The sequence below is a fragment of the Astatotilapia calliptera genome, chromosome 16 (genome assembly GCF_900246225.1).
Source record: "Astatotilapia calliptera chromosome 16, fAstCal1.2, whole genome shotgun sequence".
NCBI lineage: Eukaryota > Metazoa > Chordata > Actinopteri > Cichliformes > Cichlidae > Astatotilapia > Astatotilapia calliptera.
The window spans coordinates 26,116,668-26,140,296 of record NC_039317.1 but is presented as its reverse complement, the minus strand read 5'-3'; the positions used below and the strand labels follow the sequence as shown (position 1 = coordinate 26,140,296).

The 23,629-nt window shown below is 38.8% G+C and overlaps 1 protein-coding gene across 1 annotated transcript in view; it reads right to left on the bottom strand.

Moving 5' to 3' along the window:
- Positions 1-21,068, bottom strand: part of LOC113007991 (thrombospondin type-1 domain-containing protein 7B-like) — a 28,435-nt gene extending 7,367 nt beyond the window's left edge. Inside the window, exons 1-8 of the mRNA XM_026145083.1 lie at positions 20,882-21,068; positions 19,591-19,750; positions 15,185-15,329; positions 13,349-13,464; positions 12,546-12,663; positions 10,825-10,970; positions 10,347-10,515; positions 6,452-6,625 (exon numbers count right to left, since the gene is read on the bottom strand). Of these exons, the coding sequence (XP_026000868.1) occupies positions 6,452-6,625; positions 10,347-10,515; positions 10,825-10,970; positions 12,546-12,663; positions 13,349-13,464; positions 15,185-15,329; positions 19,591-19,750; positions 20,882-21,027 (1,174 nt within the window). The 5' untranslated portion in view covers positions 21,028-21,068. The remainder of the gene's footprint in view (positions 1-6,451; positions 6,626-10,346; positions 10,516-10,824; positions 10,971-12,545; positions 12,664-13,348; positions 13,465-15,184; positions 15,330-19,590; positions 19,751-20,881) is intronic.
- Between the last annotated feature and the right edge of the window lie 2,561 nt (positions 21,069-23,629).

The following is a 23,629-nucleotide window of genomic DNA, read 5'->3' as shown; positions in this document are numbered from 1 at the left end:
AGCCTTCATCAGGAACTCAATGGGGATGTGGCGTACAACACTAGAGGCCAACTCCAAGCCCATAGCACAAGTCACCATCAAGTGCGGGATCTACCAAGGAGATGCTCTGTCCCCACTGCTGTTCTGCATAGGCCTGAACCCCCTCAGTGAGATCATTAACAAGACTGGCTACGGATACCGGCTACGGAACGGAGCAGTTGTCAGCCACCTCCTGTACATGGATGACATCAAGCTGTATGCCAAGAGTGAACGAGACATCGATTCACTGATCCACACTACCAGGCTATACAGCAATGACATTGGAATGTCGTTCGGACTGGAGAAGTGTAGTCGGATGGTAACAAAGAGAAGGAAGGTAGTCAGAACTGAGGGGATTGAACTACCAGAAGGCAACATTGCAGACATAGAGGACAGTTACAAGTACCTGGGGATCCCGCAGGCAAATGGGAACCATGAAGAGGCCGCTAGAAAGGCTGCAACCACCAAGTACCTGCAGAGGGTCAGGCAAGTCCTGAGGAGTCAGCTGAATGGTAAGAACAAGATCCGGGCCATCAACACGTACGCCCTGCCCGTGATCAGGTACCCTGCTGGGGTAATAAGCTGGCCAAAGGAGGAGATAGAAGCCACTGACATAAAGACAAGAAAGCTCCTTACCATGCATGGAGGGTTTCACCCCAAGTCCAGCACCCTGAGGCTGTACGCTAAGCGGAAGGAAGGGGGCCGGGGACTGGTGAGTGTCAGCACCACAGTCCAGGATGAGACAAGGAACATCCAAGAATACATTGGGAAGATGGCCCCAACTGACCGAGTGCTCAGTGAATACCTCAGGCAGCAGAAACCCAAGAAAGAGGATGGAGACGAGGAACCATCATGGAAGGACAGGCCCCTGCACGGTATGTACCACCGGCAGATAGAGGAGGTGGCTGATATCCAGAAATCCTACCAGTGGCTGGACAAAGCTGGACTGAAAGACAGCACAGAGGCACTAATCATGGCAGCACAAGAACAAGCTCTGAGCACAAGATCCATAGAGGCTGGGGTCTATCACACCAGGCAAGACCCCAGGTGCAGGCTGTGTAAAGATGCCCCAGAGACAATCCAGCACATAACAGCAGGGTGCAAGATGCTAGCAGGCAAGGCATACATGGAACGCCATAACCAAGTGGCCGGCATAGTGTACAGGAACATCTGTGCTGAGTACAACCTGGAAGTCCCGAGGTCAAAATGGGAGATGCCCCCAAGGGTGGTGGAGAATGACCGAGCTAAGATCCTGTGGGACTTCCAGATACAGACGGACAAAATGGTGGTGGCTAACCAACCGGACATAGTGGTGGTAGACAAACAAAAGAAGGCGGCCGTAGTGATCGATGTAGCGGTTCCGAATGACAGCAATATCAGGAAGAAGGAACACGAGAAGCTGGAGAAATACCAAGGGCTCAGAGAAGAGCTCGAGAGGATGTGGAGGGTGAAGGTAACGGTGGTCCCCGTGGTAATCGGAGCACTAGGTGCGGTGACTCCCAAGCTAGGCGAGTGGCTCCAGCAGATCCCGGGAACAACATCGGAAATCTCTGTCCAGAAGAGCGCAGTCCTGGGAACAGCTAAGATACTGCGCAGGACCCTCAAGCTCCCAGGCCTCTGGTAGAGGACCCGAGCTTGAAGGATAAACCGCCCGCAGGGGCGTGCTGGGTGTTTTTTATATATATATATATATATATATATATATATATATATATATATACACATTATATATATATATATATATATATATATACACATTATATATATATATATATATATATATACACATTATATATATATATATATATATATATATATATACACATTATATATATATATATATATATATACACATTATATATATATATATATATATATACACACATTATATATATATATATATATATATATATATATATATATATATATATATATATATATTTGTGTGTATATATATATATATATATACACAAATATATATATATATATATACACACACAAATATATATAAAATCGGTGATGTGGGGAGTCTTTATCCTTCGGTCTTCTATCCTCTACCAGGCCTGGAAACTTGATCCTAGCTTGTTCATTCTCAACCACCCTAGGGGGCGTATCCCATTTTCACCTCAGGACTTCTAGGTCATACTTGGCACAGATGTTCCTTAATACTATGCCAGACACTTGGTTATAGCATTCCATGTATGCCCTGCCTGTTAGCATCGTGTTCTCTAATGTGTGCCTTTCTGTTGTTTTCGTATATATTTCTCTTCTTTTGTCTATATGCACCTTGATCGTTTATATTTCTCCTGTTTGCTATTTAATTCCTGCTGTCTGCTAATTATATTTTATTTTGGGACAGCTGGTGTGGAGCACCCACAAATTCATTTTACATGTACAATGACAATAAAGGGACATTCTATTCTATTCTATTGCACCCTGCTGCTATGAGCAGGATTATCTCACAGGCATCTTCACGCAGCCTGCACCTGGTGTGCCCGGCTTTTATGGATCTTGTGCTTTGGGCTTGTTCGTGTGCTGCCATGATTAGTGCCTCTGTGCTATCATTCAGTCCAGCTTTGTCCAGGTTTTTTTTATATATATGTACACATATATTATATATAAATATACATTAACTCAAACTCAGAGCTAAGTCACAAAGGTCTCTTGTGAAACACACATATCTCCAATTTGTGAATCAATAATCAGTCAAATGCATTGACCTCCATGTTTCATCAAATATTGGATAAGTGGAATAACATTTATGACCCTTCTATGGTTCAAATGCTGACTGTTTAATCACAGCCTTTTTGTTGCAATTTGTAATTTTGAAGTGCTAACCTCCCATGACACAGTCTCAATGAGAACTTTGCAATTACAATCACCAGACTGCCATCTACAGCACAGATACCCATTTAGAAACCATTTGTAGTATCACCTTTTAGCCTTTTACCTTGAACAGAAAGGCCTATAAGAGTTCTGTCACACATACAGAATCATATAAAAATCTGTCTGTCTTTTATGAGAAGACATAAAGTTTACTGAATGTTTAACAGAAGGCAATATTCATGTCACTGATCCATTTCAGGGATAAGAAGCTTTTGTTTTTAATACTGAGTGTTGAAAATTGTAACAGATTCACTGTGTGCAGAAGGAAAAAAAGCAGTTTTTCTCACAGTAAATGATGACCTTCCATGTCACCATGGTGTTAATCTTCTCTTACATTTATTTATTTATCTGTAGATTTATGAAGACAATAAAGGTCAACTTGAAAGCCAGTGAAAGAGAAACAGCTTGAGTGGTTCAAAGGTTCGGGGGCATGTTTTTCAGCTTCTCGGTTACAGTTTAAAACCTGCAATAACTGATTTTTAATGCCTATTTAAGGACCATAGACACCAGCTGTTAAAGCAACACAGACATAGCGCAACATACTGGGAGGTAGGGTGGTGGTAGAAGCACAAACACACACAAGTTTTGACTAGGAGACCATTAATTAAAAGGAGCCTACAGTATATGCTCATTTCCAGCTCCATATTTATTTACTTGCAGTATTCTAGAGTAACTTTGTAGAGTTTATGGTTCAAAAGTGGGAAGCCAACCTTCTTGTGATTGGCTGCCGCTCACAGACAGAAGGTGGGTGGGGCTCTTGTGTTCACATCCAGAGGTCTGGGCGTAGATGGCACTATTAAGGATGGCTCCTCTCTATTAGTGCCTTCCATTTGAATCTGAGTTATCAGTTTAACTGAGTTACCAGGTAAGATTTTAAACAGGAAAGCTATTTCAAGGGAGATTTTCAACTTGGAAAGTCAGAGGAGCCCCAGCAACCCAGACTCAAAGATCCAGGATTGCTGCTATGAGCACAAAGATCAGTAAAACCGTAAAACATTTTAATCTGAACTGCAACTGTTTGATACTTTGCTACTTACTAAATAAGCCATATGCAGAGAATTGATCAGATTCTATCTATGAAGATAGAATAGAATCTCAATGGTGTTAAATAATTTTTTTTTAAAAGCCCTGCACTGTGTTGCTAGTGTTGCATGACTGGCTCCACCTTGCTAAAGCAAAACAAATCCGGTTGTTGTTTGCTTTTCTGACTTTACCAGGGGAACGCCCTTAGCTTGAGAGTTGCGTCACTCCCTACAAAATCTGACTTCCCAGGTCTAAAAGTTATGATATTAATGTAAACATCCACTTATTTGCACAGCTGCTAGAGGTCTAACTTTTAAAACAATAAAACAATAGGATGTAACAGAAGCTGGCACAAATGACTTATTTTCTCAGGGCGGACAGTCTTTATTACCTTGCTAATGCTAATTGAGAATATAGAGCTGGGCGATAGAACGATAACGATATGTATCGCGATATAACTTTTACTCGATAGAGAAATTAAGCTATCGCGATAGACCTCGCCGCTCTTGTCCTCTAAAAAAAAAATTTTTTAAAAAATTAAAAAAAAAAAAGGTCAGCCAATCCAAATTCAGTAGCGCAGAGCCGAACCAATCACAGCCGCAGCGTCACGTCGCGTGACTTGTTACGTACAGCACAAGTGCCAAGCCGCACGTGTGTTTGTTTGGGAAGCAGCCAGCGCATAATGGAGGAAATGAGTGTGCCGACTAGAAAAATCAACCGAGCGTGACCGAAGAGAAAATAGATGATGGTACCAATGCCGAAGAGATTGTCGAACGGAAGAGCCATAGAAGTTCCGTAGTGTGAAGGTATTTCGGCTATTTCAAGTCTGACAAAAAACAGAGTAGCGTGCACTGTAAATTGTGCCGAAAGCAAGTCTGGAAATACAATAAACTGGTGCATGCGTCACACTGTGCGCCACGTTATTGTTTCGGTGAAATGAATTTCTACAATACTGTTACTGTTAATTCTACTCTCCGCAGTGTTTAAATGCTTACATATACACACAGTTACTGTCCCTCCACACATTCGACTCGGTTCTGCTTCTATGCCCCAGCTTTGTTTACTTTTTCCCACCGAGGCTTCTAGACTTCTGATTGGCCAACATTTCTGCACGGTTAGGAATCTAGCGCCACCTGCTGCTTTGGCATGTTCATAGCAGCGTTTTCCTTCATTTCTGCCTTTATGTGTGGATGGGATTATTTTTTAAAACGAAAACGGAAAATCTCCGTTTTCAAAAATACCCGTGTACGTGTGGACGTAGCCTCAGTCTCTGACTGGAAGCGCTAATTCGTCATTCGGCTTTTGTCAGACTAAAGTAACTGTTAAAACTGTTTGAAAAGCTAAGCTATACAACAAGGAGAGATTGAGAATTTCCTTTTAGTTCTCAGTTTATTTGATATTGACAAAAGGTAGTCAGTTTTGTCTATTCTTCTGTAAAACAAACTAAGATTTATTTTTAGAATTAATATTTTGTTTCTAAGTGGAACTGACAATTTAGTCTGTTTCGTTTGTTCTATTTTGAAACTTAAATGCTTTAGCGGCTGCCTTTTGTGTAGTTTGCAATATTTGCCTTTATTTATCTGAAAAAGTCTCATGTTCCTTAAGTACATCTACCCTGTTGAACTTATTATGGGAAATAAATATTTAAAAACAAGCTGCTGATTATTTCACATTTTACTTGTGAGCAACGGCACATTTAAATCTTACAAATATAGTTATTTGGCTTATATCGTGATAGATATCGTTATCGCCTGAAATGAAAAAAACATATCGTGATATGAAAAAATCTCATATCGCCCAGCTCTATGAGAATATTTACTTTATTTTTAGGAGTGGCGATCATGAGCTCTGTAATTGCTAGAGAAAATGCTGACTTTGTCTGTTAAGTCCTGACAAGAGAGATTGCAACATGCTCATTAAACGGAGGAGGCTGGAGGCACAACACCTTTCCAACACATCAAACCAACACCAGGCACTCAGCTGAACTGCAGCACAAACCTGAGAATTTAGCCACAAATATTTAGGTCACCCCTGAGAAAAGGAGGAAAAAAGGATTTGAGAGCAAACTTCAAAATCTGGAGTTGGAGTTTTATACGACACTAGCACAATATTATTTTTTAACAGTATTTGTAGTGGAAAGAACATATTTCTGCAGTATTAATTAATTAATTTTCACTGACCAGTGTAAATTCATCAGCTGTTTGAGAGACTCTGTGATCAGTTGTTCTGATGCAGAAGTAACAAGGAATTTGTCCATTTAAATGACCCATTAATGCACACATGAGCTGCTGTGGAGAGGGAAGCATTGGTGATATATGGCAGCTGTTCTGAATGTTCTTAGCTCAATCCTTTACAAAGTAGTTGTTACCAAACTGCTAGTATTTGGTGCATTTAACTGATCAATTATTGTGCATTTTGGTCAACAGTCACTGTCAGGAAGAAAGAAGAAAGTCGTCTTTTGCCTGACACTGGCGACCTGATGCTGGTATGACTTTGCATGGAAAATGCATGGCATCCCGAGTACCTTTACAGGGCTGGGTCTCAAAGACTTGATGAGGGCAGCTGTCCTGATTCTCCATGTCTTGAATAATCACGGCTCTGGAGCGCGCTTGGCGACCGGTGGTTTCAAAGCTCCGCCCCTCCAGGCAGGTCAACTGGCACGAGCTCCAAGACGACCACTCAGTCAAATGGCAGTCTCCTGAGGGGAAAAAAAGACAGTAAAACATCAGTGATAGCACAACTTGGTCAATAACACTGTCAGACTCTCCTTTCAGATACTTGCGGGTGGTTTATATTCAGCTTGCCAACACTATTTCAGGGATCGTTTTATTGGCTCCCCTGCTAGCTCCTGGAACATTAAAAAGAGATCGAAAACAACTTCAGCACACATCTGCGGCTGATAATGTAACAAATGCACAAACAAATTACTCAGACAGCCCAGTGGGTATTCAGAAGTAATAGACCAACCAGAGTTATAAATTATACAATACAAGCTATAACTCCAAGCTGGACTGTAAAGGTAAAACCCAATACTGAAATGTGTCTCAAAGGAGATGGAAAATTCATTTGGTTTAGTTTGGAATATTTTTTTTAAAGGATAAAATCTGTTTGGTTTTTGAATGTCAAACACAAATATCTCTTGTATTTCTTGATAGGGTCACATTGTAGTGATAATATCACCCACAGCCTCAGCTACTCAGCCAGAACAACCCTCCGATTCTTTGCCCTGAACACCCATTAGTAACTGTCTGTGGATTGGAACATCTCATTATCTTTCATCTTTATATGGATACAGTCTATCAGCTCTTCACTCATGCTGCTAGAACCCTGGAAACATGCTGTAGCAATAGCTACAGTATACAGCAAACACACACACACACACACACACACACACACACACACACACACACACACACACACACACACACACACACACACCCATCACAAGCATGTCAACAACTCCTCCTCTGGCCCCTACTCTGCGTCTGCCACCATCACATCAACACTTACATGAACACATACACACACATCTGCTCTTGCCATCAAACACTCCTGATCCCGAGCCAAGACTCAGAGCAAAGGCGGTTTGAGTGATGAATCAAGGAGAGGATCAGAGGAGAGTGAGAGGCATATGAACAAAAGCAAGCACTGCTCGCTCTCTTCAAAGCACAAATTAACAAAAGCCATACATGGAAGTAGCCATGCATAAGGAGGTCATTTTTTGAGGGGTGGTGATTTTACCATAATGACTCTCTCTTTAAAAAGAAAAAACAGAGAGAAAATCAAATATATTCTATAGAGTTTGTTCAGCTAGCATATGCCTAAAGACAGTAATGCTTCATTATAGACTCGCAGGGTGGAAAAGCAGACAGTGACAAGTGAAGCAGGTCAAAACTGTCAGCTGGCCAGTAACTCTCTTGGTTAAGGCAAATTCTACATTCACACTGTGGCCTAAATAAAAAAAACACGAGTTGAATGTCAGTTAACAATGATACACTGTCTGTCTGTTGCTATAGTGATTTTTACAACAATGAGCTTAATCAATTTCTATGCACAGACCCAATAAAAAATCATGACAAAGGTTCATTGTAGGGGTTCCCAATATCCTCACCAAAATAACAAACTAACAGCATGTCGTGCAAGAAGTCTACTATTATGTTGTTTACATTTTCCGTTTGAATTAATACATGCAGTGTTAATTTACTACAGACAACAAGGTTGAAAAGCTGCAACATGCCTTAATTTCGAAAAAGTCTACCAGAAAATTTGCATAAATTGATTTCGTTTAAAACAAGTTTTTGCATTTTAGGCTGCTGAGGTAGAGCACATAGCAGTGCCAAGATTCACCATCGCTTCTTATTTTTATGTTTTTCTTTTTGCTACATTACAGCTACAGACAGTTACTCTACCAACACTGGTGCTCTGCTATCGTTATCCATCACAGTGACCAACATGTGGTGTGATGTGCACTGCAAACAGCACACTGACACAGTGACATTTACTGTACTGAACAATGCAGTCTGGAGTCTCCAAAACATCACCTCACACTTTAGTGTAGATACACATGGTATAAGCAGAGGTATATTCATTTTTTAAAGTAATGCAGTCCAGTAATGGGATTTGTCTAAGACTGAAATGTCAGCTGACAAACTTGTCTTTGATTGGACAGAAATCATAACTTTAAAAAAAATAACTCGATACAGTTGAACAGGTTCACAAGCTATGGCTAGCATTAGTCCAAGATACAGAATTATTTCATCACAATAATGTCAGAAATGATATAAAGTCACAAAGCAGTTATATTTGAAAAAAGATGAAAAATATATGCTCATGATGAATTCATGCCAGCAACGGGGGAGACCAGTTACTGTACTTTTCACAAGGTTTTTTTCCCCTCATACTTACTTGATGAATGATAAATTTCAGGTTCTCAACAGTTTGCAGACTTCTTTGTCAGAGACAATGCTGATTTTTCAATAAACAACAGGTTTACAGAGCCATACTAAGGTACCGGTACTATTATAGAGGTAGAATGGGGTTTGGCATAGTCTTTCTAAAATAAGCAATGCTTTTCTTAAAATTATGTTGGCTAGATGTTGTTCAGAAATCGGTATATACCATTCAGCAATAACATGGGCGTAACTTTGTGCTGAACATTGGGGGGGTGATTATACATGCTATTTTGTATAACTATGTTAACTATTTTGCTGTTAACTGAAATGAGTAAAGAAAATCAACAGGCTATTTATGCAAGGTAGTTCATAATTTTATTGGGGGGGGGTTCTATTGGTTGGATCTGATTATTGGGGGGGGGCATAACCCCCCTAAGCCCCCTGGAAATTACGCCCCTGAGCAAAGGGGCCTTCAAAGGTGTGCAAATGACCCATGCATATGTGCACTATAGTATGTATTTCAAACCTGTTGAATTACATGCTATAGAATTACAACTGGTACAGATTTTTTTTTATTCAGTGCTAGTACCATAAAATATAATTTTTTATAATCCTTGTACATACAGATGTTTTTTCTTTTTCTTGATTTTAGATGTGCTAAGTAATAAAATCCCCCTAAATCCATTTACATCGGAAAAATAGTTTTAAATGATTAAATTAGATGGGTTAGTTTTTTAGAACCACACAACTTCTTCAGGTTTTTGTCGCCCATGTGTCAACATCATTTGAAGCTTGTGTTAAACTCAAAGCGACTCAGTGTACAAACTGTTATGCAAATAGGATAAAACGTTTTTTTTCCTTATATTTTACATACACTGTGTTTGCAGTAAACACTAAATGTATTGAAAATGCACTTTCATTCTCCTAATAATTGTTTTTTTTATTGGAAAATTATTACATTCACATTTGAACAAGCTTTCTGTGCGCAGAATTCCCATAGGCATTAAACTGCTGTGATAAGCTCTGGGATTGTTCTCAGCTATGTGATCTGCTAAATGCTTCAATTAGCAGATGATGGTTTTTCATGCCTTACGGAGTCATGTATTGTTACATAATGCAGTGCAAAGAAATAAAGTGTTCTCAGGTTATTGATTATAAAATATGTCTCTTTCATAGTTACTGAGCTCAGGCCCTGTACTGCTACTGTACAGGACGAAACTAGATAATGTAGAGCTACAAGGGTCATTAGTAAAGCTATGACTTTTATTGATTCTGCAATTATTTAGTGGCTGAAAATGTCAGCCAATTGGAAAAAGGGACAATTTATTGGCAGATCCTAGCAAATGAATTTCTGTTAAAAACAAGATTATTGACTGTGTTGTTAGACGGATTCAATGATTATGTAGTTGTTTGGTGAATATAAAAGGACTACAGTAATTAAAAAAAATCACTCAGTCATGTAATTTTGACATATTCGTGTAAAACTATCAAATCCAGTATATCCACTATGTTTGAATGCAGCTTTACCAGGGCAGGGGACAAAACAGGGCTGCTCCATCTCTTGTTGGATACGTTGCCTAAGTACGTCTCCACAAAGTTCCTCCTTCACTGGCTGACGAGGAGACTCGTGCCAGTTTCCCCAGTGGACAATGCATGATAGATTTCTTCTCCGAAGCCCCTCACCACATGCTGCGCCCTGCAGAGACACAATAAATCAACATTAATAAACATTTGCAAAGGTTTTCTTAATTTTATTTTAACCTATTTGTATATCGTTTTCTGTTGAAGCACTGCAGCAGGCTGGCGACAAGTCCAAATTGGAAAGCTGAATGTGAGATACTCCTTTAAAACTATGACAGAAGCAACAGCTACTGCAGCATATTCTTGAACTACACATATTAGATAAATGTGATGCTGAAAGTCTGAAGACCACAGGAAACACAAAAAGCTGTTAGGCAGTACAGTGCAAAGAACATCAACATATAGGAAGAAAAACCTGTCATACCGCTACTGTGCATGGGGACCAGTCACTCAGCACCCACATGTAGCAAGGCCTTATGGGGCATGGTTTGGTCTGGATGAGCTGGTTGGGACAGGGGCGACCCTCCTCTTGAGCATCCTGAAGGATTCTCCGACTGCGCACAGACTGACCTACACAACACAAGGCAAACATGCAAATGTGACAATAAATCGAGCAGAGTGCATTTGCATTGGATGCCTGCCTTTTATGTCCTTTTTTCCATTAATTGCTAAAACACAGTAAGAACACAGTGGGATTGATCCTCTTAGTTCAGCTCATACTCTCAATTGCTTTGAGAGAGACAAAAATGGATCACTACACAAACATAAGACTCCATAAAACAACTGTTAATACAATGAGTGGCTGAAATGAGAGATGATGATTCATTTAGTAGTGAAAATAGGCTGTGCCTGCTCTTTAGCTCACAAAATATTTTCCTCACGACAAAGAGGAATTAGTGTAACAGCACTATACATCTGTGTCACTGTGCCACTTTATGCTCAGATTTTGCAGTTTCCAACAAAAGTGCTTCATTCAAGTGAGCCATTAATAATGTGTGAAAGGAAAAGTTTGCTAAATGCCAGCAGGGAAAAAAGCAGCTTGTGCCTGGGTCCTGTAAGCCTCCATGAGCCATCCAGTTGGCAGAAGTTGTGCGTGCGCGCGCCTGTGTATGTAATGCCAGGAGAGATGCCGAGCTCCGAGAGCCGCAGGAAGACGCAGCAAAAAGGACATCCGGCTCTGCCATCTCAAAAATCAAACCAAAAACATTAACGCTCCCATGGCATCCTGACAAAACAAGATCCTTGCGTCGTCTGACACAGATACGACACAAATACGACACAAATCCCTCATCGAGGCAGAGAAATGCGTTTCACAATGTGTGAGAATGAAGTGATAGTAGCAGAAAGAGTCACAGCAATAGTGACTGAGCTGTGAAAGAAAGGATTTCGAGTTTATATTCCCAGATGAAAGCCTGGGCTAGTGTGAGCTCATTGGGATAAGGGGTTAACTGCAAGTAGAAAGTTAGCGAGTGACAAATTAAAATTAATAAACATAAGAAGAAGACAGTGCCGACTCTCTCTAATTAGCAGAATAACATGCATTCTCTTTGGGAGATTGACTTTGGGAAGCTGAAGCAACAATGTATGCATTTTGGTTTAATCATTTACTTTTGTATATTGCATGAGGTTACAACATGACTTGCACAAAGTGATACTAAGTGTGTCACTGGTTGGGGATTATCAGCTGCATGTTTGCACTCACGGAGTGGTATAGCTATATATTTTATTTAGGAACACTGAATCATTTATGGTGTCCACAAGTGTGAGCTATGGAGCTCACACTTATGGACGCATCTATTGTTAAAACATAATGTCACAAAGGAAGTTTCCAGTCTTAATTAAAAAATAAATAAATAAATAAACTTGGTGCATAATATAAAACAAAGAGGAAAAAGTAAAGTATACATTATTGAAAAAAAACCACAACCTGTGCACAGAGTTCCCCTGCATAATAAGGCATTGGATTACACATACGCGTAAATATTTTAATGCATTTAAATGTATTCATGCACTATTCAACATCTTGGTGCATGCCTGAGTAGATGGAATAATGAGGCGCTGCATATGTAGTCCACCGTGTGTCTGTTTATCAGGTTGTTGTTCCCATGAATTTAAGTTAAGGTTTTTAGCTCATGATGTTTTTACCTTGACTCCCACAGCTGTGCGAGCATTCTGCCCACGGCGACCACTCAGAGAGCACACAGCTGACAGGACAGTTGACTACGCAGCTCTCTGTTAGAATCCACTTGTTGATCAAACCAAACTGTAGAAAACAAGAACAGATCTGAGAGGAGGGCTAGCTAATTATTTCCACTAACAAGAAAAGGGGGAGCGCACTCATTTCCATATTTTAAATATGCTACAGTTCATTTCAGACAGTGGAAAAGCAGCAGCTGAAAATAAAACCCTAACAAAAAACCTTCAGATGCTATTGAGCTGTTAATGTACATTATATTTAACACAGAGACAACATCATTGCTACATTCATCCCATTAAAATTGCATTAAGTGGATAGTGCAATATGATTCTGGATGTGCCAGAGATTACCCAAACATTTGCTTCACAAAAATGAGAAATCTTTTTACGTCTACTGTTATTCAATTACAGTAACGTAAGAGCGCCATTTGTCTTTGCACAAATAAAGTCAATAACATTAAGTTCTGTTTGGCTTAGTGGCAAAGTTGGTATGAAATCAGATACAACATTTTCACTTAATCAAATTGGGCAACTGAGCTTTCAATAATAAATAAGTAATGAGAACAGAAGCAAAGCTGCTGCACTGCAATAGCTGTCAATATTTCAGATTTTGCAAACTATAAGTTAATTTTGTGCATTTTTTAAAACTTGTATGGCTTTGGAATTTGACTTGCACCCAAAATATGTATATATGTGTGATGAAACTTTTCATTTTTACATTAAACATCTTTAATTGTCTACACAGCGATTACCTGCTCACACTTCTGCACCTCCGTAACCTTGCCATCGCTGCGAATACAGTCCAGGAGACGAAAACGTGATCCCTGACCGCAGATGGCATTTTCACTCAGCTGGCATGTACTCCAGTCTAGACGCACACAGCAACATATCTTCATTAGTCTCACTGTCAAACCGTCTTTTATGTCAACGCTACTGGTCTACAACAACAGCAACATTCTGCACAAATCCCAACAAGCTCACACTCGGCTGTTTCTTTGTTTAGGAAACTCCATGAAATCAAGATTTCTTTGTCAAGAGAGACCTGAGACCATTGCACAACCACAAGACCACAATAATAAAAAAGATTCACTCAGAACAACTATCCCAATCACCCAAACAACCAGACCAAATGAAGCAGTAACAAATATTGTACTCAGTAGTCTCTCATGGGGATGAGCGTCTCTAACTCAAAGCTGAGCTAACGTTTATTTCAGAAGTAGTGGTAATGAGGTGCACAGAACTGGGAACCAGTGTAACCATATTCAGTGATGATGAGGATGGGGTATGATGGCAGTCTGGTGTACTGAAACCAAAGGATTTGCTGGTAGACAGCATATGCACTGCAAAGCCAGCTCTGGCAATTTAGGTAAAGGCAAAAGATTCTGGCTACACTGGGAATAATTAACAATTAATAGTTGTATTAATTATTCACTATTAATGAATAATTAAATGAAATAATTAATAATTAATTCACTTTATTTCAATCCTGGAATCCATTCTGGGGAGTCTTACTGATAACTTCTTGCATACAGGCATGTGTGTGCCTATAAAGCTCAAAACCCACATAAAATGAATCTGCAACTGTCTATTTGTTTATTATATTTCAGTTAACTAAAACATTTGAGTTGTTCTCTCTTTGAGTGTGTTATGCACCATCCATATTGGAAAAATGTAAAAAAAATTCACTAAAAATGAAAAAAGGAGAAAACAGCTGTTCCAAAAGGAATCACAGCTATTTTTCTCATAATACTTTTGTAAAGTTTGATAAATATTTTATATTGCTATTGCAATGATTACTGCTACTTCAATACAGGAGAAATCTGTGTCAAAAGGTCTAAATCTAGCTTTCTAGTATGGGAACTGTCTTTAGACTCGCTCGGTGCACTGAATAAGGAAGAGTTAGGGAGGTTTCACAACTTTATGTTATGTGGGTAGATTCTAGATCTGGCTGGTTATCATCTGACAGTAATCCACAGACTGTGAAAAAGTAGATCGTTCTACAGCTTAAAAATGAGCATGCTGCCACACTTGCAGAAAGTATGTAAAAATAGCTAGCCTACTTAACTCCAACCAGTGCGTAGCCTTACCTTTAAGCTGAATGCACAGGTGTTTACCTGCTCCTTATGTGAGAATGACTAACACTAAATTACAATATATCTGTCTTCTGGCTTTATGCATATGTTGAGAAATGTGTTTTATTGCTCTTTTTTCATCCCTGATGAAGCATCTTGCGATCTCCTTAATAAAACACTTTTATAAATGGGTTTTTCATTGTTATAAAAACGATATCTTTAAAGCAGTTTTATAATAAATAATAACATTTTTTATTAATATATTATTTAGCTGTAATACTGGCATTATAGTTGTTGGATAAAGGGACTTTGTTGTGTATCACTGTGTTACAAAATAACTAAAAATGACTTAATCTTGTCCCTTGCAGTATACCACGATAATGGATGCATTCTTATAGCAAGTAAACTTGACCTTTTGCTGGTTTTAGGTACGCACCCATCTTGTTTATGGGGCTAACAACAGGTTGTAATCATGTAACGTGAATTAGATCAGAAATGACGTGCAGATTGTCCTACCTGAGACTCTGTACTGGTAGGTGAAACATGTACTATTAAGAACACAGGACTCTGACTGGACCATCTCTGGACAGGGTGAGTTATCTGAAGCTGCGGGGCGCAGGATATGTCTGCTTCTGTTTCTTGATGTATCTTGGTCACATTGCTGCAGAATAACAACAAAAAAAGCAACAAAAAGAAAAAAGAGTGATGGGATGATCAGGCAGAAACAAAGCATCCTACAGCATCCGCTGTCTTTAGTGTTATGATCTACCAAGTTAAACATACTAATAGCTAGAAGTTATGAAATACATTGTTAATTTCAAAATATTTCAAATTTATTTGTGCCCCAACAGCATGCAGAAACTAATGATAAATACTTCTTGTCATTAGAAGTGACCTTTATGGCACTAATTTTATGTAGATTTCCAGTAGATTTCAAAATTTAACGTAATACCATTCAATATCAGCCGACAGCTGTACATCTCCCTAATGAATCCAAAGTGCTTACTTTTTGCAGTTATTCTCAAGGACAAACTTGTTTTTTTTATTATTATTATAATCAGTAGCAAATAATCCAATAATTTATTCTCATAAAAAGAACATATTTTTGTTCATAACATGCTATGATAAACACATTTAATGAAAGAAAAGCAACCTGAATGAGCCAGCTCAAGGTGAAACCCTCGTTTTCTCTTGACATGAGTGTTATCAAATTACACAGCACAGAGCGTTTAGCGGCCTGATTTTCAGCACAATGTGTTAACCTTGGGCATAAGCTACCTAATAAAAGGTTTATGAGAATGAAAGCTGCAATTGTTCCTCTTCAATAGATCATTTCTATTGACATGATTATGGTTAATTGCTGTGAAAACATCAGTCTTATAAATAATAGAAACTATTTTGCAAATGGAAAACAAAACAAAACAAAATACCTGGAAATTTACTTAAATAACCCTTCATTTGTGTTGTGGTTTACAGATAATGAAAACCTCTAAAAAACTGATGCAGATGCTAATACAGGTAAAAAAATTGATATCAAATCCTGATTTCTGTATCATTCTCTGTTTTCTCTGTTTTTTTTATCAGTATAAATATAAATGTTTTTCTTACCCAACATCCAACTCGACTGAACAGCAACACTCGTCAGCAGTAATTGACACATGAAACACATTTGCTATATGGCAGCTGCTCCCTTCACCCTATTATAAATAATACATATAGAGACTGGGCATCTAAATAATCTTGCAAAGTCAGTAAGCTAGGAGAACTCATCGACTTTTATACCACACTGTTAAATAATCAACCTCTACACCACACAGTTAAAGGCAAATGAAGACAATTATTGAAAAAACTGCAAGAGTACAACATTTACTAAATAAGGAGCGTTGGCAAATCATTGGAGTCACAATACAGAGGAAGCGAAATCCATTAACAGAGGATTAAATGTGAACTGTCAGCTTGGTCTTTGGTTCAAATATTCTTCTAATAAAGGTCTTTGCATTGAGATGCATTTGTATCTCTGCGCCTGATGCACCACAACACACACGTCAGTCACTGCAACCTCCTAATGAGAAGGTGGTGGTGTGTGAATCTCATGAATCAGCTGCAGTCATTGTAGCTTTAATGTGTTCAGGCTCACGATCACAAAGCCACGTGCTTACATTTGTATGCTTCATACAGAGACTCAGAGATTAAGATTTCTCCTTCTTATTACAGCAACTCATTTACTATAAAATACACTGACTGTCCACTTCATTAGGTGCACCTTACTAGTACCAGGTTGAACCTCTTTTTGCCTTAAGTCTTAATGGCACAACAAGATCCTGGAAACATTCCTCAGACAGTCTGATCTATATTGACTTGATTGCATCATAATGTTGATGTAAATCTGTCAGTTTGCCCAGAAAATATCCCCCATGCCATTACACCACCACTATGAGCCTAAACTGAGCCTAAACTAAACAGAAAGCAGGTTGGGGCCCCGCTTTTATGTCGTTTAAGCGAAATTCTGACCATAACAGCAGAAATCAAGAATCATCAGATCAGACGTTACTATCTAAATGTGATGAGCCTGTGCAAATTTTAGACTCATTTTACTGGGCACTCATTGTGGTCTTCTGTTGCTGTAGCCACTGTACGTCAAGTTTCAACATGGTGTATGTTCAGAGATGCTCTTCTTTAAGAGTTATGAATTATTTTGGCCCTGTGAACTGCTGCTCACTAGTTATTTTCTCTTCTTTTGGACCATTCTTTTTGAACCGTACAGATGACAGTGTGGGAAAATAAGTGAAATAAGCTAAAGCACAGCCCAACTAGGACCAGCAACCACTCGATAGTCTGTGAAATTTCTTCCCTTCTAGAGTAGATATTCCATGATCACATCTATGTGAGAGTAGGGTTCAATAATGAGGCATATAGTGCTTACAAGTCACTAGCACACCTGCTCTGGCATTAACATCAGCACAGAAACTGTGTGCCAGGAGCTTCATGGCAGGTGTTTCCCTGTTTTTTTACCCCCAATAATTTATGACGCACAAAACATTGCCTTGGAGAAGCAAAATTTCCACTTTGGCCAGTAATGCTGAAATAAAACCCTAGTTTCAAAAGAGCCTTAAAAACCTTCAAAGAAGTGTAATCAAAATCTACTAAAAACCATGCAGAGAAAATGATGTAGCAACTTGGTCATAATAGTAAAACCAATCTGGGCTTATTTCCACTGCTCTGCAATTTATGTCTTTTTAAAATAAACTTTGAGTTACAGTTCCATAAAAGTATTCGTTTAATCTAACTTAAACTAAAACAAGGCTGAGAAAAGGGAAGCATCAAACTGTTATTACCTAGTATGCTATCGTTTATCACTATGCTGCCTTTGTACCCCACACATCTCGTCACATACCTGTACATGCAGCACAATACCTTCATTCCAGCTGAGAGAGCAGAAATAACCTAAGGGTACAAAGCTTCTGCTAATTACAGTGGATGGGCATTCTTTACATAAAATATCTCTGTTTGATCTAACATTATCACTTACAGAGGAGGTTTTCCTTTCACAGCATGAGGATGCAGAATCAGTGTCAAGCGTTATTTTCATCATCATCTCAAGTTGTTGAATTTTAGAGATTAACTTCAAGAAGCACAAAAATATTTGACCAAACTGCAGCGCAGTGGCAGTTTAAGGTTGACAGCAGAGACTGTAAATCAGCTGCATACCCCGGTGTGTATGAGTAGACTTGCTTCATCAATTCTTTACTTTATTACTACTTTTATGTAGGACAGGATAATGTAAGGCTCACATATTTGATTTAAAATGATTTAGATCAATTGTGTAGATAAAATGTTAAGCTTACTGTATGTTAACATTTTTATTTTATCCTATTTTTTCTCTGCATCAGTATATTTATGTATTACGTACCAGAAATATTCTTTCAAGTGGCTAAATTTCAGTTGAGTCAGTATTTGATTAAACAACAGATGCAAAAACAAACACCTACATCATGTGCAGAGCTTTCCTAGCTGTAAAAACAGGACTGTTTAATTAGCTCTCAGTTTGATGTGTTTTGCATTATTATTTCACCTACAGCATTACTGCAGTCCTTTAATGCTAAAGTGCTACTAAATACTGTAGACTGAAACACTGAATGAATCAATGTGTAGAGTAGACTCAGACTAATTAGCTCGTTTCACCTCTTCTGACTCTAATGTTCCAGTCCAATGAACTGTTGCGTTTGACAGGAAACCTATAACACAGCTAAGAGGCCATATGACCAATAGCCTGTGGCTACAAACACTCGGGGACATATGTTACGTAGTTGCAGCCCGAGGGCTAACCTTCATTATAGAACAGAGGCGTATTAATAAAGTTCAATTTATCCACTTTACCTTAAACTATGCAGAAAATATTACAGAACAAGTACAGAACAGTGCTTCACTGTGAATATGAATATATATTTATATATATTAAGCTATACTGAAGTTAGATAAACACATGTAATGTGACATGTTACAAAAACACCTGGTTTCTAATGACACAAATAATTTTATGGAAGGCCATAAAGCTCATCTAAGCATTTGTGAGCCTGTTAACAGCAGATAGTTGATAGTTAAATGCAGAACTTAATGCACATACATGTTTTTTGCCCTTTTTAGAAAATAATAAAAGGCAATAATGAAATACGTTGTTTGATCAGCTGGGTATTTGTCCATTTTTACCTGCAGCTTATTATATATATATATATATATATATATATATATATATATATATATATATATATATATATATATATATATATATATATATATATATATATATATATATATATATGTTGTTATGGATACAGTTGAGATGAAAACAACAAATCAAGCAACTTACTCCCTGACAATTTGTCAAATAACAGCAGAAACGGCCACTAAATTCTGTTTCTTACCACAGGGCAGTTGCTCCAAGGTCCCCAGGGCGCCATGACACAGTCATTGGGGCATGCCAGATAGCAGACCTGGGCTCTCGGTGGCATTTCCTCTTGATCACACAGACTATCCTCCACAGTGCTGTCTTCCCCATTCCCCGTTGTTCCTTTCTTTACACACCTATGAGCGCAGCAGATGCAGCTGTGTAATAAGTCTCTAGGGCCCCAGAAGCACAACTTTTTTTTGAGTTTTAAAACCCATTTCTGAGTTTATGACTCACACTAGATTACATGTTTATATGTTTTTGGGTCAGGTAAAATTCTCAAGGTAGTTTGTTTTCACTCGAAATATAACTACAGATTTTTCCTCGTTAAAACGGCTTAATTACATTTCAGGAAGAGTAGCATATTGTTTGTCAAGATGATATGGAATTGTTGTCCTGCAGCAGAGAGAAAAGATTCCCAGCTGGATGGTTGGCTTCAGTCGGATCTCCTGCTTAAACAAGTCTTTACTAGTGTGAGGTCATTATTTGTATCTCTCAGAAGTGGGTGAATTCATGATAACTGATGAACCAGTGACTGTTACCTAGTTTTACTCGCATAGAAGTAGTGATAATCTAACTTTTAAGTAATTTATTCAATAATGAACTCTAATAGCTCATCATTATCTATTATTAGTAGTCTTTTTTCATTCTTTAAAGGAGTAACAGTTAATCATGTAATAGATCATTCCTGTTACCCTGGTCATTCATTTTACAGTAAGTACTGATATTTTTACATCATTATTGTACATTTATCTAATATGATAAATGTACAAACCTTAAACATTCAATAATTATAGGTAAGGGAATTTAGAACACTTACATACAAAGTACAAACAAAATTTTGCTGACTATTCTCAGAAGAAGAGAATGTACATAAGGTATTGTAAAAACTCTTCTTTTTGAGTGGTTGATTAGCGCAAATTAGTTTCTGTTACTCACACTGAACAAGTCCAGATCAGTTTCTTTGGACACAATAACACAATTGCCCAAATCAGTGTCTATTCTCTCCGACGATGCTTAATCCAACAGCAATGTCAATACTTCACTCTTTTTCTCTGTGGCTTTTTAAAGTAGCACTAAAAGGCAGTGCACAAAAATCTATCGACACTCATTAGGAAGCTGTGGATTGTTTTTGACTGTTTATTTTCCCTTGGCATTGCGAGTGCTGGGGCCAGTGAGAGTGCCAGATTTAGGATCGTTGGCAGTCTTCTCTTTCCATTGTTGCAACGCTAGGCAAGCAGTCTTCTAAACCTAACCTACTCACTGACCTGATCTTGCGGCTTTGGACTCCCTCCCCACAGGCAGGCAGGTCGTCCACAGTGTTGATGGTACAAATGGACCATGGCTCGGCCCTCCACTCGTATTGGCTGCATTCACTGTAGCATGGCAGAGCCTCATACACCTGTATGTACATACACACACATACACAGGAGGAAAAGGACACGTATAATAAACAATAGAAGGAAAGCAACTAAGCATGTGACCTGAAAAACTAGACATGCATACAAATTAACTCATACACACAGTGACCCCACCTGCCCTCCACACACAAGCATGCTACAAAAGGAAGAGTTGGTTGTTACAATTATAGCAAAAATGTAGGAACACTTTTAGTTTTCACACCTAATGAGGTGTCTCTGTAGCAGAAACAGTATCTCACCTGGGTTTTCCTTTGGTAAAGATAGAAAAACACACCGCTTTGAGCTTTCAGGCTTAATTTCTTACATGTGGTAGCATTTACCTTCATGTTTTGTTTATTTTTACCATCAAGCACTTGTGTATTCTTGAGATGTTTTGAAGTCTGCGCCTGAGTTTTATGCCAGTCGATGTTCTTTATATTTTAGAGCATAAATGAGGCTTAAACATAATTAAAAGTTGACAAAATAATACAAATTGTGAGGACAGTCAGAGTAGCTAGAGAAAATGAAGGCTGTACTACAGAGAGGTGCTGAAAGACGTTTTATATACAGCTATAGATGAAAAGTCTTTTTTCCACACTAAAATAAACCTGCGCGTGAAATGGAGAGAACAGCATGGGGTGCGTAAAACGACAATGAGCATGGCAACGGGCCCTTCAGCTGATGATGTAATTGGCTCGCTTTTGAGGCTATTCACTTTTCTCCACTCAGCCACTGAATCTGGCATGTCTGTTGAACCAAGGGAGCAGCCAGCACAATGCTCCTGTAAACACATGTTTACTCTCAATCTATGTAACTGTCTGCCACAGTTAAAGGTGCACTCTTGAGGACAATTTGTGGAGAAAGCTATGACAAGCTGTAATGGGTGTAACCGTGCGCTCACGAGTGTGTGTGTGCTGAGATAGAGACAGGGAATGATTCTCGAGTATTCCCTCCCCTGTGGGCCACACAGATGCCTATTACACACGTCATCATCTCCCATCTGTCCCTGCAGATGCCCCTAGCTTGGTAAACTGGCAACTGTTCTTCTCACACATGCTCCGCTACTACTGCAGAAACACAGCACCAGCTGAAGGGCTAATTTTTATCACCCAAAGAGTGATTTTTAAGCCATTTTCCTCAATTGCTACACTATTTATTCATCACTGATCCCAAACTTTTCAACCCGGGCTGGAGCGTCTCAGTTCAGGTTCACACAGGGAGTAAATTGCAGTTTAAAGCAGGTGCAGCGCAACAAAGAATAGGAACAGCCTCGCCTTTTTAGAGCGTATCGCTCATTCATATACATTCATACAGCACTCTGTTCTGTAATTCCCCCCCCACATGATTTCACACCAATGGCTAATTTAGAGTCAGTCAATAACTTTACATGTATGTCTTTGGACTGTGGGAAGATGCTATAGTACCAATAGGAAACCCACAGAGGAACAGAAAGAACATGTAAACTCCACACACACAGGCCCCAGACGACCGTGGGATTCAAACCAATCACTCCTGATATGTGGTTCCAATGCAAACCACTCCACCTTTCGAGTACAACTTTTGTCACACACACTTAATTACAGACGAAAGACAAACAGGCGGCTCTTTTATTCCTTTTAAAAGACTCCTAAAATCATTTTTTTTAAAGATTAACAATACAATAATATCATCTGACTCAATTTCTTTTTAGAACACTTTAAAAAACTGTTCACGATATAATGAAGCCCTGACATCTTGGCAGTGTGAATTTCTCCAGTTAAAAAGCAGATGATGTATCCTCTAAATGCACTTCGGATAAATTACTTCTGTTCGTGTTGCACTCGCACCAATCAAACTATTGTTCTTTCTCTCGGCCGAAGGGCTAGAAAGGTCAGAAGTATATGTGACTTGGACAGATCCGGCATGCATTCTGTCTTCATTAGCTAAAGCAGAGTATACGTACAGAATGAATAGCACTGACCTGAGCCTGCGTGGATGTCCATATTAGCAGTGCATGACAAGCCAGAAGTTGGGGCAGGGGAGAGAAGAACAATGATATGATCATTAGTATAGATTTTGCCTGCAGTGACAGAAATGTATAGTTCTGCGTAAATTTGAAAAACTGCATTCTCCTCGGTGTTTCATTAATGAGGGTAAAGGATGATTAGGTACTTTATCATCTACAGTGAATCTAGGCGTCCCGGATAGTTTGCCAAACTGAATGACTAAAAATGCTGAGAGAGTTTTTAAAATGCTGCAGTTGGTTGTAACAGCTGTGCTCTGGCCAGACCTGCAGCTGAAGGCAACTCCAAGGAATTAATTTGTCTGGAGATGGTGAGCGGGAAGTCCGCGTGAATAAGCATATGCTCAGAGAGGCTGTGTGCTCTGTATCTAAACAAGGTTACTGAATATAAAGTGTTATCTCACTGACAAGTTTCTGTTTGGGTAATTCTGAATGAGTTTAATTAAAACATTCGAATAAAATACACAGCTTTAGATTTAAACATATAGTATATTCATTCAAAATGAATATTAACTAGACTTGTAATGCTTTTTTAAGCCAAATGATTCTTGAGATGGCAAATGTACCACTGCACAGTCATGGTACAAAGATTATATATTGTACCTTCTTTCAGT